Source organism: Chlorocebus sabaeus, chromosome 9 (assembly GCF_047675955.1).
Source record: "Chlorocebus sabaeus isolate Y175 chromosome 9, mChlSab1.0.hap1, whole genome shotgun sequence".
Taxonomy (NCBI): Eukaryota; Metazoa; Chordata; class Mammalia; order Primates; family Cercopithecidae; genus Chlorocebus; species Chlorocebus sabaeus.
The window spans coordinates 63,924,256-63,940,502 of record NC_132912.1 but is presented as its reverse complement, the minus strand read 5'-3'; the positions used below and the strand labels follow the sequence as shown (position 1 = coordinate 63,940,502).

At 41.7% G+C, this 16,247-nt stretch overlaps 1 protein-coding gene across 1 annotated transcript in view; it reads left to right on the top strand.

Annotated features, from left to right (window-relative positions):
* LRMDA (leucine rich melanocyte differentiation associated) overlaps positions 1-15,762 on the top strand; it is a 1,120,905-nt gene extending 1,105,143 nt beyond the window's left edge. Inside the window, exon 7 of the mRNA XM_073019038.1 lies at positions 12,818-15,762. Within this exon, the coding sequence (XP_072875139.1) occupies positions 12,818-12,897 (80 nt within the window). The 3' untranslated portion in view covers positions 12,898-15,762. The remainder of the gene's footprint in view (positions 1-12,817) is intronic.
* Positions 15,763-16,247: the final 485 nt, after the last annotated feature.

The window sequence follows — 16,247 nt, the reverse complement described above, 5'->3', positions numbered from 1 at the left end:
CATCCAAGTAGTACATTCTAGGGACAGATAACACCTGGTACCACCCACTGTCAGCAGTGTCTCTCTGACTGGGGCCTTCTATTAATACGCAAAAAACATACCCATCTTAATATTGCTGGAGAGACTCTGGTGCCTTCATTAAGTTTTAATGAGCCTGACCCTAATGAAAGCCCTTATAACATGCTCTTCTACTATTTTCCTTGTCTTTATCTTGGGCAGAAAAAAAGGTACAGAGGTTCATATAACTCTTATAACCTGCTTTCTACTATTAATTCTTCCTTAACCTACAGTTTCTTGCACTAACACATACATACACATATACATGCACACACACACACACATACACACAGTTTTTTCTCAAAGCAGGTTAGAGGGTGGGGAGTTGAAGATTGGGAAATTATGAACAGATTTTACCATTTGGCACTGGGATGAGCTAGTGTCCAAGAATTATGCTGTGCTTTCTGCAACAACAGACTCATTTTTTGTAAAGCAAACTTCTTTCGGTTAGATTATATATCATCAGCTTCCCTTTGTTTTCTTTTCAGAGAAAGCAATTTAGGGTGTGCTGGAATTAGGAACGATTATGGTAATATCAGTACAGGAAGAGTTTGTTTGGGTTCTAATGAAGGGTAGGCGGAGGCTGGACCAATGGGTCCAAGTAAAGAAGGACTTTTCCCCAATCCTTGCAGGGTTTGAATTATGACAAACCCAGTTGTTACAGGGTTTTGCTTAATTTTATTTGAAAGGATTTTTTTTTTTTTTTTGAGCTTAAAGAATTAGGAAAACAAGAAAGCAACTTGTCTTTATTTTCAATGACTCTCAAGAAATTTCAGCCTGCAGAACCAGACAGAACTGTCGATGTTCCCTGCTTTTGATGTAAGCTCTCTAATAGGAACAGATCTAAAACCCAAAAGCAAATTTCTGCTTGAGAGCAAAGTCAAAATTCCCATTCAGACTCTGCGGGAGGACCCCCACTGCTCAGGTTTCTTCATACAAGATTCTGTCAGTTTTGGGGGAGTCTAAGTGAAATTTTTCCTGCAAGTTATTTTTTGGTTATACTTCATAAATGATGGTTCAGATCTATTTTCTTATCCAAAGAAACTGTTTTCTTCTTTTTTCCTGTTAATGTAATTGCACATCACTAAAATTTGAATGTTTATGGTTTTTCTTTTAGATAAAGAGCTGGAACAACCTTTTATTATTATTATTATTATTATTTAGGTACCATTAGTTTTCAGACTGCTATTGGGGATAAAATAAAACCTCCATTTACCAAAACTTAAGACATTAGAACCCTCAGTTAACCAGATTTTTAAAATCTCTGGTTTTAGGTAGTCTTGATTTTACAAGAATAAAAACTAATGTCATGAGTTTTACTTTTTAAAAAGAAATAAGGGCCCCTCTTTAGGTTGTCCTAAAACAGTGTTTCTTAAAGATGGTCCCTCAGGATCGGCATCACCTGGGAACTCGCAAAAATGCATACTCTTGGCCCCGACTCAGATCCACGGAATCAGAAACTCCGGGGAATTGGGCTTGGCAAACTGTGTTTTAACAGGCCTTCTCAGTGATTCTGACGCATGGGCAAGTCATAGAACCACTGTCCCAGGGCTAACCCATACATTTCTACCTATAACTGTCCAGGGATGTATAATAAATGCTGGGGTTCAGAATAAGTATGCTGAGATCTTTTCATCTATTCCACAATTTTAAAAAAATGTACTGCATACCTACTATGCCATAGCTTTACGATGCATGGGTGAAAAGCTGTCATTTTCGATTTTTTGGAGCTCATATAAGCAGGAAATCCTAAGATCTTGAGAAATGTTCAATCCGCAGCCTTCCCACCCCAGCTAAACTCCTAACTGTACTATCCTCACTAAAGGCACTCAGAGAAATACTCAGTTGTGGTCACTATGATTACCTAGTAAGACAGTGAAATTGACTTTGGTTTTAGTGTCTTATGCGTGAAAATTCAAAAAGGCTTTTAGCTAACCATGAGTTAATGAGATAATTTAATTAACAAGGACTCAACATTCCCCTAGTGGCTAGTCACGTGACTGTTATATTAGGAAAGTTAAGAAGATGTGTGAGGGCCATTTTATACTTGCCTCACTGACCACTTGAGAGGCCTCTCGGCTGAAATGGAGAATAACACCTGGACCCAGCTCTGGTTTCCCCTGCTTTGAAGGCCAGTAACTCCAGTTTGTGTTTACTCCTTCCCTGATTGAATCCACTCATGTATTTTTATCCTAAAAATTCTAATTTAAAATGCCATTCCCTAGAATGTTACACCTTTATTGCTGTTTTTTGTTTTTGTTTTTGTTTTTTTTTTGTTTGTTTTTGTTTTTTTTAAATAATGATGTGTTTGAAATCTCTAGAAGCCCACAAATACCTCTTTCTCCTAAAGGGAGGTGATCATTCGTTGTTCCAGGCATGAAAATAGTTACTTGACCCATGTACCAGAGACCAATGATGGGGATCAGATGAGGATCAAACAGCAGCTGGAATTATTGTCATATTTTTATTTGAGTAGCTTCTCCCTCTCTTTTTTGATGACACTGGGACCAGGTATCCTAAGAGGGAAGGCAATGGCTGGGTGGATTTGCAGGAAGGGGGAGCATTAAAAGAAGATAACTTTGTGTGTATTGATCCATTTTTCATGTTTATTTATTTTTATGGTTTTTACTTTTTTGACTGTCAAATGATGGCAGCTCCGTGCCATCGGATGGCATATCTTTTTGAACTTTCATGGTAAAAATGACTTTTCCTGCTAAGAAATGCAGGAAATCTTTGTTTATTATTTCGAATGCTTATTTACATTTGTGGAGGTGATATGCAAAAATCCCCAATCTCTGAGCCTGGAAGATTAATTAGAACACTTGATGGTAAAGAAAATCAGTCCCTGAAATTGAGGCGAGAAGAACCCCAAAATGGGGGGCAAGGAGTGTCTGATAGCCCTATTCCTGATAGCCTTCAGCGCAGATTGACCAAACATGACATATTGATCATTCAGGAACCTATAATTGGTGACCAAAAGCACAGTGTGGCTTTAATGACTCTCCCTGAATAGTTGCCGCCATTTATTTATTTTTTTTTTTAAAGCAAGCGGCTGCTTTCCTAAATTCATGCTGCCCTCTAGTGGTGATGCTCCCGACTTCAGCTGGAAGGTGGAAAGGATGAATGTAGAGATAATGGCGGGAATGGAAGAGGTGGTGACTGGGTGGCCTTTTCCTTTCTTTCTTTTTTCTTTCCTGTCTGAAAGATGTCTGAGTTCCTCATTCAAACATTGAGAAAGAAACGTGAGTCCAGAGCACTTGACCACTGTCCTTTTTGACTGACAGCCTGGTTGATGTGACATCCATCACGGAGCTGCACTGAAGGGCATTTCACAAATCTGAACGGTTTCGCATCCCATCTCGGCATGCACTTTGGAATCCAGCCCATCTCAAATCCATTGAGCCCTACTTAGAATACAGACATAGGAGAGAGGGGAAACACACTCACACCAAACTAGTCTTGCAGTTCAAGTTTCTCTCTAAGAAAAAGCAAGTAGGAATGAGCCTACTAAGTAAGGATGTGGGTGATCTTTGATGTTCTCTGGAGACCCCTGGTTCCTGTGAACAGGACTGAACAAATAAATAATGAATTTGAAAAATAAGCGGAAAAGCAAAATTTATATTCCCGTCGCCAAGGCAGTGTCTTATAATTCAGGGATATTTCTGGGCTAGATAGAGTTGTATGGGTGCCTGGTCTGGTTCTGTCACCTTCCAAAAGCCAGTTGGAACCTTATTTTTCTACTCTGTAAAATGAAGGAATTTACCTGAAATGAGGTTCTTTAAATTCTTTCTCAGCTTGAGAATCCTCCAATACAGTTAAAGAAATATTTATAAAGAAAAGTTCACCGTTCTGTATCCAAGCTTACTAGGCAGTACAGCAAATCACAGAGAATCCTTATAGGACAGTGTAAACAATTCATTGTTTAGGAAGTCAAGAACAAAAACTGTTTCAGGCTTCATCTTTGCTTGGACCAAAAAAAAAAAAGGAACCTGATGCTAAAAAACAAAATTTGGACTGCTAAGAAGATTTAACAATTCATTTGGGGGGTGGGGAGGAGAGGGGTTGTTGGAGAAAGGAAATATTTACCGTGGAGTTTGACCTCTCATATTTATAATATGTTTCTGTTTGATTGACATACAATGTGTATAGAGGTAGGAGCCAAAAAAGGGAGCTCCCAATAAAGGGGCTAGTGAGCCCATCCTCCAATCTGAGAATCTTTCCTGTCAGTTTGTACTCACTCGTTACTACCCCCAGTCCAAAAAAATAGGAAATTAAAAGGCATTGACATCTAAGCGAAAGTACATTGTCTGTTTCCTTTCCAGGATTCACATAATGGAAATATTCGCTGCCAGATAATTTTTAATCTGTTAGTCTAATGTTTCTTTTATGTGGGGAAGACTGAATGGCCCACCCAGTCTGGATAGAGCCACGGCGCCTGTAACCTGAGTGTGGGGTCCAGGACCCAAGGTGGGACAGCGGAAAATGTCACCAAGGATCTGCTCAAAGATGCAGTTATTTCTCAGACTTGGGCCAGCTTTTCCATTTTCCACTGACAGATTCTATGATAGACTATATGAAGAACGTGTCCTGCATTTTCTTCTCCTCTCTTTCCTTCCCCACCTTCCCTTCTTCTTCTAAGATGACAAGCCTCGTTTCAGCTGCCCTGGAAGCCCAGGGTGTGTTTTCTAGAGGCTCTGGTTTGTCACACGACGATAAGTCTGCCCACTCTGTGACTGCCTGTGTAGCCTCCCTGGTCTGAGGGGCTAGCCCCACAGCCTTACCTGCTGATCCTAGCCCCACAGCCTTACGTGCTGATCCTAGCCCCACAGCCTTACCTGCTGATCCTAGCCCCACAGCCTTACCTGCTGACCCCCTTCATGACAAATTTTGCGAATATCCCTTCTCTGCTGACCGACTTCCTTTCCTGTTTTTCCTTCCCTACAAACACGTGGGTAAGACTTGACAAGGCCCAGCATTTGTCTGAGCAGGCTGTGTAATCTGTCCTCTCTCAGTGGAAAGCCACGCTGGATGGGTCTGAGCATTGGAGTCAAATGCCCTCTTGTCAAAAGGATAGGTTGCCTGGCCTTTTTGTTAGCTTTCTTTCTAGGTATGGGGCATCCTAACCCTTGAATTGATGCTCCACACTCTAATATTTTGTTTGGCATTTGGTAGAAGACAACATATCAGAACCCCACAGTTTGGACCCTATCATGCACTCGGTATTCACCTTTCTCCTTCATACTCTTTGTGCTAAGAAATGAATAAAAACTAATGTTTACTCTACTTTATGATAACAGTGCTGGCAGAAATAATCAACCTGGGAAAAAAATGACAGCAACTAATCCTGCACATAATATACTTTATGATGAATGAAAAATGGACCAAAGATTTATATCTTGTTCATATATTGAAAACCACACAAATACATGGGGAGGAATTGGCCTTGATAGAAATAATGAAAACAAAATAAAATTGAAATGAGCTAAAACTACACACAATAAAATTTGTTGACTAAAGTTTAACAGCAGACTCAAGTCTTCTTGTCACAATTTAGATCTGCAATATTTTACTCAAGGAAATGGGACTTTGTAAAAATAAATGACTCTAAAAGAGATTTAGAAGATGTAATCAGCACAATTTAATATTTGGCCAAAGCTGATTGAGGAATTTAACCTTACTGTAAAAATTACATGATAAAGGATTGATCCCATTGAAGATAAATTCAATAAAATAGAAATGAAAATGTTAAAAATAGAAATGCTTTTTGTACTTAAAAATTGATCAAGGAATGAAATTGGCTAAATGGAGTTTGCTGTGAATAATTAATGCTTTCTCAAAGAAAAATTATCAGGCTAGTTTACATGTTTGTATTTATAAACCTGAAGTCAAAGCATCCCTGGAGTCAAAGTTGGAGAATTCAAATGTCTACCAATACAGGACATCAGGGTCAATGTAGTAGGGTAGGAATACCCCTTGTGGGGTTGTTTTTGTACAATGAAGGTGAAGCAGGAAGCATGGTTTGAAGTGGTCACTGCAGTATTTAGCAAAGGACAGTGTGCAGTACCCCCCCAACCTATGGTGCAAGAGCCCTAACAGAGGTTTGGGGGTTGGCATGCACTGTTGTAATGCAGTACCCCATTCCCACCCAAGATACAGATGATAAACCGAGACACTTGCCTGAAGTCATGCTCAGCTAGGTTGGGAAGCAAGTCTCACACTTTTTTTTTGGCCTTCTCTACCCTCCCCTGGGTAAGGTGGAGAGCCTTTCTTCATTTCATCTCCAACCTGAGGCATCTCAGATGTGCTGCAGATGAAGGGAAAATATACTGGGTGGAGAGAAAGGTCTTTGTCCTCCTTCCTCAAAAACTGCTCCCACACAATCGCTTCCCCTAATACCTTTTAAAGTCTCTCTTCTTTATTTTGTTTTAGTATTTAAGTAGCTTACACTGAAGTAGGATGTTGTGCTGGGAGCCTGTCATTTTGCAGGCTCCGCTAAATCCTGTGTGATAGCCACAGCAGAGCTGATAGCACATCACATGGGCTGACCTCAGGGTATTGCTCCAGCTACTTCTCAAGATCATAAAACATGGGTGTTTATTCCTTTCCAGTTCCCCGCGCATTCATGGCTGCACTTAACAAAGACCGAGGAATGTGCTTTCTGGGGAATGTCCCTTTCCAGTGTGTGATGTTTACAGCTCTTTAGGCCAGATGATATTGTTCACTGCACTTCTCTGTTTTCAACTAGATGTTGTGATTGCTTTGTTTTTGTGGGAGAAAGTGTTTGGGGTAAAAACAACACCAGGATTTAGGAACTGAGGCCGTTGCTTGCTATTACTCTTTCTTGTTCAATGAGGCAAATATTTAATCTGTATATATTTTCAGAGTGTTTCAAATGTCTGAGGTCATACCAGAGGTTAAAAGATAAGTGTCCAGCAATTGACATTCCTTACTTTGTAGATTCTGTGTAAATTTTATGTACATGATTATTTTAATGGTATTCATTTATTCAACAAATATTTATTGAACATCTCCTCTGTACCAAGTACAGATGCTCTCCAACTTACAAAGGTTCAACCTATAATTGTTTAATTTTACAAAGTCGTACACATTTGATGGAAGCTGTAACCCCATTGTAAGTTGAAGGGCTTACAACTTCAGATAGTTTCAAGTAATGATGAATTTTTGGTTTACAATAATTTCAACTTACAATAGGTTTATTGGGACGTAGCTCCATGGTAAACAAGATGCTTCTGTATGGTTTTAGGTACCGGGTATTAGAAATTGGGGAGGAGGGAGAATATTGTAGGGCATGACACATTTATGGACATGTATAGCGTCCCATGGAAACATTGTTCTAGAGCCTTCTGCAGTGGACCAGGATGCTCCTGATCACCTTTTCCTCTCTGTCACTGGGCCCATCACAACATTGTTATCACCTTTTGCAGGGGTCATGAGGTATCTAGTTCCTTCCTTTCTCATATAGATTACAGAACAGGAGTTCTGTGGGGGAACCCTTCATCCCCTGCCTCCATCCTAGTGCTAATTATAACCTCCTTGTATCACAATAGGATTGAGATATGTTTGTGATTCCATAGCTACATTTATAAACTCATATGAAATAGCATTTAAAATAACGATCCCTAAAGTGATGACTACCAAAACTAACAACAGCGATAATTATTCTATTTTACAAATATAAATGTATTGGTTCAACCTACGCTCTAGTATCAAATGCGTTTTTATAATTTACATACAGATTCTTTTTTTTCACCACTAAAATATTAATGACAGACCACTTGCTTTGATGGCTAGGCTTTAGTTCTGTTGAATACGGAGTTATGAGTCTTGGGCTTATGCCAAAGCCAGTGGGACACAGCCTAGTTAGTGGTCAGCACTTCTAGCTGTGAGTATGAAATACAGGTTGCAGGAAAGTTAATGAAAATTCTTTCCTCGGGGATTTTGGGGTCCTCCAGAGGCCCCCTTCTATCCAGGTTATGCTGTAGGGATACAGGCTGGATGGGTTTCAAGGGCTGACTTAGTCTAAATCAATTTTTTTATTGACTAACCTGTTGAATTTGTCTCCTGCATCAGGCAGTATTGGACCTGGTGTTCTCATCTTCATAAGGAAAACATTGGAAAATGCCAAATCACCTATTTCAGAGCTCAAATGAACCTCTGAGATTATCTGGCCCCTTGCCCATGTTTTACAAATGGGGAAACCAGCCCAGGGAGAGAAAGGGACATGTACATGATCACATGACTATTAGGGCAGGGCTGGATCTAAATGCAGGTCTTTCCCCACTTCGCCTTACTAAATAGACAGTTGAACTGCAGCTGGTATTGTGAGGCCGTCCAGGAATCAGGGAGTCCAGGATGCTGGATGAAATGAAAGGATGTGCAAGAATTCCCTTCCCTGGACTGGACTCTCAGGGCCTCCCCCAGCAAAATCTCTGGTACTGACCCTGCAGTCCCAGCCTTACATCCAAGAAAGGAGGCTGAGTCCCACCCACTCAGGCAGCCCCAAGGTTATAACTTAATCTGCATAATTAGGACATCCATTCCAGAGGGGGAAAACATGGAAAAGATAAAGGGCCTCTTTAAAACAGATTCTTCCTGATAAATTTTTTTCATAATTATAGCTTTAACAGCTTATGGTGATGGGAAAGCTGGCTACTTAAGAAAAACTAGGAGTCTCTTTTGGCAGGAAAAGAATCCCCTGAGGGACAGTGCCCTGTCATTTTTCAGGATCTCTGGAAAAGAAACCCCACACAGACAGCTGCACGTCAGCCTGACACAGGGCAAGCCTGCTTTACTTAATATGGCCAAAGCCAGATCTTTTAATTAAAAACACTGCATATGCCATTAAATGTGTTGTTCCCCCTCCAGTCCCAAGACATTGTAGTTTGAGGAGATACAAACAAATGAATACGTTGCAGATGTTCAGAGAAACCATTGCCTACTTGAGTCACAAACCAGCGGGTTCCCAAATTTCAGCCTCGGAGTGCCTCCCCATCAAAATGTTCTTTGCAAGCAAACTGTTCCCTCTGTAATTTTCACAGTTTATGGCAGTTGCCATGGTGGGAGAAGAAGGGCCATGGGGCGGACGAGGGAGAGAGAAACACAATGCCACCTCACTTAATTTGCCAGCAGTGCCTCATATTTTACAAATAACCTTCATGATAAATAAAGGCCTGTGGCCACACATGGGACTGTGCTGTTCTGTGCATGTTTGCTTTTCCTGGTTAATTTTATTTATTTATTTTTGAACACAAAAGTCACATATTGGGGGTAATCACATCCCAACTCTGAGCTCTGGGAGGAGACACACAGAGGCAATGCTCGCTTAATTTCAGCCACCGGAGATGGTTTGAGTTTGACAATTTCAGCCGATTCTTACCATCACTAGCCAGAGCACCTTTCTCCCCAGGCGAGTCCCGGCAGCTGGATCTCATTTTCAACTGCCAGGCCATCCCCACGCCTTCCTGGAGCAGCCCACAGACTGAGTGCCGTCCGTTCCGGGAGTTTATTCAAGGTGACAGCTCCTCACACAATGGCCTTCTGATCATCTCAAGTAGCCAAGATATCAGTGGGGTCGGGCGTGCTCCTCCTGCAAATTCCAAATTTAGATTGACTGAGGTTATCCTTAGGCCCCTTGTCCCCACCGCTCCAGCAGAACAGAACTGCCAGGACCTTCGCAGCCGCAGTGAGTTTTGTAATGATGTCTGGGGAGAGATGTTCTGCAGGGGCAGGCAGAGAAGACCCGGAGTGATGGGGAGTGATGTCAGCTTTCGTTAGAGCGGCAGACAGCATTAGAATATCCTTGGCATAATATGGCGCTGGTATCTCTGTCAGCATCTCTGTTTTCTGTCACCGCACACAATCCTGGGCCTGTCTACAACCCTGACGGTGTCTTTTCAGATCAGGCTGTTGCCAGCACAGAGACTAGCTCCGCTCTTCACCACACAGCCCCTTTGTTTGAAGTCTGCCCTTTTGTCATTAATGCACTTGATGTCTATTTAAATCTGACAGTGAATGTGGTATCTGTTTTCCTGTCAAGAGATCATTGACAATATTAATACCTCATGTCCTTGCCTCATTTTCCAAGCGCTGACACCTAGCCGCAGTCTCCTGCATTCATCAAACAGCCTTCTCTCACCAGGATGTCTATAAACATTCTTACTTCCAGGCCCAAAGAAAAAGGGTAGGCCTTGAAAAGGGCTTTTATCAATGCCGGCCAGAAGGAAGGCTTGGGAATGTGGCACAGAACACATCACAGCCCACGTTCCAGGAGCATCCAGCCTGTTTCTAGGGCGGCACTTGCCGTCCAAGTTGCATCTAGGTGAGCTCTGGAGTTGAAGTTTACCCTGGAGCAAGGGAAGAAAAAAAGCAGCTGAATCCCTGAATGTACTGGAGAGTTTACTGGAGATAGGGCACTCATGGTGGGTGGTGTGTGTGTGTGTGTGTGTGTGTGTGTGTGTCTGCCTTTCATCCTTTTGCTTAAGAGAAAGATTGTGTTTTTTATGACATCCAACAGACCTATCCGTTCCTTTTTATTAAAATTCATGTTATCCTAGTGCTATAGAAAGAAATTAGCATCCTTTGGACCCATCCTTCCACATTCTTCAGGGTTTATTTGAATCAATTATGTTTAAGGAAGCCTCTGTGGATACCTGGCAGAACCGAGGCACTCCCACCCAGGCCTGTAGTGGATGCTATTCCTGGAGCAGGGCCTGACCAGAAAACCCCACAGACCCGCGGGATCCTGGCATGGGTGACAATGTTAGTACAATGCTGGTGGCTACATAATTCAGCACAATAAAGGAAACAGCCCAATGCCAACAACTAAAAGAATAATTTAGGTCCCGAGAAGGGTCCCAGTGAGGTTCCATCCAAGCTCAGTTTCCAGGCACCAGACCAATACTGAAAACCAGAAATTGGGGATTGGGGGCCAAGGAGAAAGCATGACCAAGGAGGAAGAATGATCCACAGTAAACTTACTCATGGGAACATGGCAGGAAATAAAACTAATGAGAGTGAGCCCAAGGCCAGCTTTGAGGCCATGGAACAATGTCACCCTCTCTCCATTGCCAACTCTGAGAGACTCTTTGACCCTAGCAATTTCTAGCTTTCTTCCAAGTCATCCAAACCAGGGAGCATCTGCTTTGTCCTTAAAAGTTTCTAAAACTCATTTTGATCCTTATGTAAAAATAAGGTTTGAAGTTTTGTAGTGGAGAAACATCTCTTTTACAGTTGCAAAAATATTTACTACTTAGAACTTCTGATGTGAAGAACCTGGTTAATTTCAAGTGCTAATTTATTACAAATTAAAAAAATAAATGGTCTTGTTTGTTTCACACTATTACACTGATGGAAATAAAAATAATCATGTCCCTAGGTAGCTATTTTCACAGGCAGATTTGTGGCTCTTGAATGAATGTCTTATGGACATTTCCTTTCTTTGTTTTTTTCAAGTTGTGTACAGTTAGTTCAGAGACTCAAGTCCAATTACTTCTAAGACAACTCTGTCTAACTGAATTTAAAATAGGTTTTTCTAAAAATAGAAGAAAATAAAAACGCAGGTGGCGAAAACAAAAAACAGATTTTTCCTTGATAATCCTACAGAGCTTTCATAATAACTATGGAGGTGATTTCTTATGGGTATTTGGAATAAATAATGAGTTGACTAAAAAAGTTCAACCCTACTGTAGGGGCATTTTTCATTGTTAAGTCTCCTACAATCTCCTTGAATGAGAGGAGAGCCTTATGTGGAGCCACAGAGTTACTTAAAGTAAAACTGAAACTGGAAATCAAATGCTTTCTGACCGGAGAAAGAGAGTTCAGGATGCCTGTAAGAAGCCATTTAATGTTGGAGGCTCTGTTCCTGTCCATGTGGAGTGTTTTTGGTTTGTTTCTTTGTTTTTGTTTTGATGGTGTCTCGCTCTGTCACCCAGGCTGGAGTGCAGTCGTGCAATCTTGGCTCACTGCAAGCTCCGCCTCCCGGGTTCACACCGTTCTCCTGCCTCAGCCTCCCAAGTAGCTGGGACTATAGGCGCCCGCCACCACACCTGGCTAATTTTTTTTTTTTTTAGGAGAGAAGGGGTTTCATTGTGTTAACCCTGGTGGTCTCGATCTCCTTACCTTGTGATCCACCCGCCTTGGCCTCCCAAAGTGCTGGGATTACAGGCGTGAGCCACTGCGCCCGGCCGTCCATGTGGTATTTTGTCAACACCGCCTCTCTTCCTTAATCATCCCATATGTGCTCAATGCCTGGTGCCTGCCAGGATTTGGCATATTCTCTCTAGAAGTTAACAATATTGCTTCATGATAAAGGGTATCAAAATAGTCACATTCTGGGAAGATTGTTCTGTCTTTTGCTTGGGCTGGGTTCATCTTTAAACTCTTAATTTTCCATTCTTAGAAACTTTACCAAGGGAAACTGGAGTGAGGAGAGGCTATATTCTGGGGAGTAATTGGCCAAATTAGAGAAGTACCTAACATGTGGAAGAGAAGTCATGCAGAAAGTGATATTCCTAGGAACCTGTATTTGTAGTGACATTTTATTTCAATGTCAACTCTGAGGTCGACAGAACCTCCTTGTCTATGAGGATGAAAAGATAGAGTTCTTCCTTTCTGGGGCTTCATCCACTTTCTGCTGCCCGCTGGATCTGTGATTGTCTTGCATGTCTGTTTTTCAGTGCCTGTGGCTTCCCTGCTATGCTAATTGTGCCACCTGTAATGATGTGTGTCTTTTTATCCACAGGTGTCCTGGGGAAGTGTCGCTACATCTACTACGGAAAAAACTCGGAGGGCAACAGGTTTATCCGAGATGACCAGCTCTGAAACCAAGTTCTGTATACCTTCACCCATTTCATGAAAATAAAATCAAAAGGGAAATCAAAAATAAAGACAACGCTAAAGAAAAAACAATACCCCACGTTGCCTCTCTTTGGGAAAAGCTATGACTTCAGCTTTTGGAACCTTCTACTGACTTTGCCAGGCCTGTCAAGATGATATTTCTGCCTTAGACTGAGTGGTCACATAGAGATTGACATGATTGCCCTTAAGCAGGTCTCATCCACCAGGGTGACAGACAGCGGTGGTGAAGCAACGGGGCTGACAGCATGAGCACCATGATAGATTGCCTGGTCCTGCCACTGCTCACAGGGGAGCAGAGGTCACACCTGGGGCCTCCCTGGGCATGCTCAGTGGCTGCAGTCAAGTGAGAAAGACTGTCTTCAGCTCACCTATTGAGTTGAAATCTCTCTGATATCATCGTGCTGCGGGCTTATTTTTAGTGAAAAAGTCACAGTTTAGGGGAAGGCCACTCTCCCTCACTCCCTTTAAATCTTCACTTCCTGTATTCTGCATATACATAGCTCCCGTCTCTTCCCCTCCACATTCCTTTAGCATCATTTTTATGGCAGGTGAGGCATTTCAGTTTGCAGTTTTTCAGAGAAGAAGGTATAACTTCCCAGCCAGGTCATACATTTATGGCTGGCTTCATGTTGCTACAATCCCTTTATTGGAGTAAATAGCTTTCCCTAAATCCCTGACTACAAAAGCATGGACTTTTATCTTGTTTCATTCAACTCTAAATCCACTTCTTGCCCTGAATATGATGCAGTGTAAGGCAGTAAGACATCTTTCTCAGCACGAAGGTTTGGTTGCACCAGGGACTTTTATTCATTAATTTATTTTTAACCATACACACTTCCAGTGATGCCTGGGGCCATACTTGTGCGTGGAGCTGGCTTGCTCCTTTGGGTGCTATTTAAAGGTAGTGAGGTGATGAAAGATAGAGTGATGGGTCAGGAGGTTAAAAAACAAAATTAAGACTGTCAAAAACACCCACCAGACCAAAGAGTTTTTATAGAAGGCACAAACCTTTTGGATTTCGCATTTGTCACGGCTTCTCAGAAATCAAATCCATAGGTTGTGAGACGGTGGTTCCTGTATGCTTGGCTGTGCCCTAGCACTAATGTCACAAGGAACATAAGTGTGATCATTGCTAGTTGGGTGACTCTAAGTTTATCTAACTTGCTGGTGCACCAGTCAGATCACTCTAGAAGATATTCAAAAGGCTGATTGTTCTTGACACAATAGTGTTTATTTTTCTGCTTCTTTTTAGACCAAGTGTTCATTGTCCTCCCAGTATTAGGTCAGTTGGATGACAGCAAAACCTGAAAGAGAATCCCTCCAAGTTATAGATACTGGGGACTAGTAGCTGCTATTGTAATACTGTGGGGACTCAGAATCCCTAAGCTGCCCAAGGAGAACCTACTTTCTCAGCTCTAGCCCGTTTACATAGCCTCTGGCCCACTGAGTCAACACAGGCCTTGAATGATATGTATTGAGGCTGGCAGGAGTTCCTGTTAGAGATTACGCAACCCTTGTTAATCAGTTCTTTAGACAAGTTAACATTAAAATCCTCAAAACCATGAGTAATTGGAGAATGGTGAATGTTTGCCTTTATCTCTCAAATCCATTAGTAACTGGAGTTGAGTACCTTTTCTCTGTTTGATCTACAAAACAGCACTGGAAAAATGCTTTACATTATCTGCATTTGGTCCCACCCTGGGTCGTTGTTTAGAAGCATCAACACATGCTTTCTCCCTGGCATAATATGGGCAGCCAGAGTTCTGTGCAAGGGCAGCTAGACGAGTCCGATGTCATATCCAATCTAGCCGCACATATATCCTTGTCTTTATAAAAGGCTTTAACCCTGCCTCAAACAATAAAAAAGCACTTGTGAACTGACCACAGAATTTTTCCATCTTTATTTTTCTTACTTGTTTACTTTTTTTAATGTCAGAACCATTTGTATCATGCGCAGGAATGTCTCCCTCAATGTGAGCTTTGGAGGCAAAACATATTTTTGGAGTGAGTTATTGGCCACATTGTTTCCCTCTCTTTGGGTTGTTTATTTTCTTCCAGAACGGTGTAATAAGTTTAATTAAGATTAGCTTTAATTATAAATTACCTAAAGGCCATCACTAAGGTATATTCATCTTATTGATAGAATTGTAGTGAGCTTTGTTTCTCTTAGGGAGGGATAATGATAATGAAGTGCTGGGTTGCTCACAGTTCCACTGTGTGTTAACCAGATTTCGCTGTGCTAGAGTTAGATTTTGGTCTGAATTGGCAGAGGTAGAAGCCATGCTGCATGTTTATCTTAAATCTGTAGGAATTTCCCAAGCCTTGTTTTTCAAAGTCGAGAAGTAGAAAGTAATAAATTCAATCAGGGCCCAGACATGTTTTGTACCTCCTTTACCCTTTGGTCTTTCTTCCTTTTATCCTATTCCACTGAGCTTGTTCTTTGGGGATTGTGGTGCCTGACATCCCTGTCTTCCCTCCCCTAGGACGCTGACCTGAGTGGAGAGACCTCGGCAATACAAGGCTGTCCTGCAACTCTCTGTTGCCTCAGCAATGTCAGGACGACTGTCTCTTTCCTAAGTAACATAATTTTAAAGAACAATTTGTTCCTTAGGGAATAGTGTCTTGGATTGTGGGGAATCCTATTAAAAGTACAACTATTGCGATCATTTGCTTTTACTTTTACCAGCCTCGCTCATAAACCCTCCATCTGTTTGTTGCTTTAAATAGAAGCACATTATAAGAGATTATCACTTGATCAGGCTGCATGTCTGAGTGCTGTGTGTTTTCACATACTCATGTATACTAAGGAATAAAAGAAAGCAAACCACAGATTCTGGATGAAAGGATTTTTTCATTTGTGTGTGTGTGTGTGTGTGTGTGTGCATGAGTGTGTTTCCAGCAGAGACGTATCTTGCACATTTTCAAGGGAAAAATGTCTTTCTTGCTGTTTTCAGGAAATAACCTGGCTGTCTTTCTTTTCTTTGTTAACATGCGGACCAAAAACAATCCACAGGGCCCTTTTCATCAAAACAATAATGGTGTTTAGTACTTGCTACTGGCAAAGGCAGCCTAAATTAGGTCTGTGTGGCTGCAACACAGGTAATGCCCAGCATGGACACAACAGTACCCATTGAGACTCTTCCTTGGTGTCCATCATTGTAGCTGATCCAGTGTGACCTTTGACCATCTGCTTCTTCCAGTTCTGTTTCCAGGAAGAAACCCTCTCTGAAGAAGGGTGCTACCACTACTCAATTCTCTCTAAGTTGTTCAAATACCATGCAGGAAACTGACTGTTGTGAGTAAGACCTGGAAAG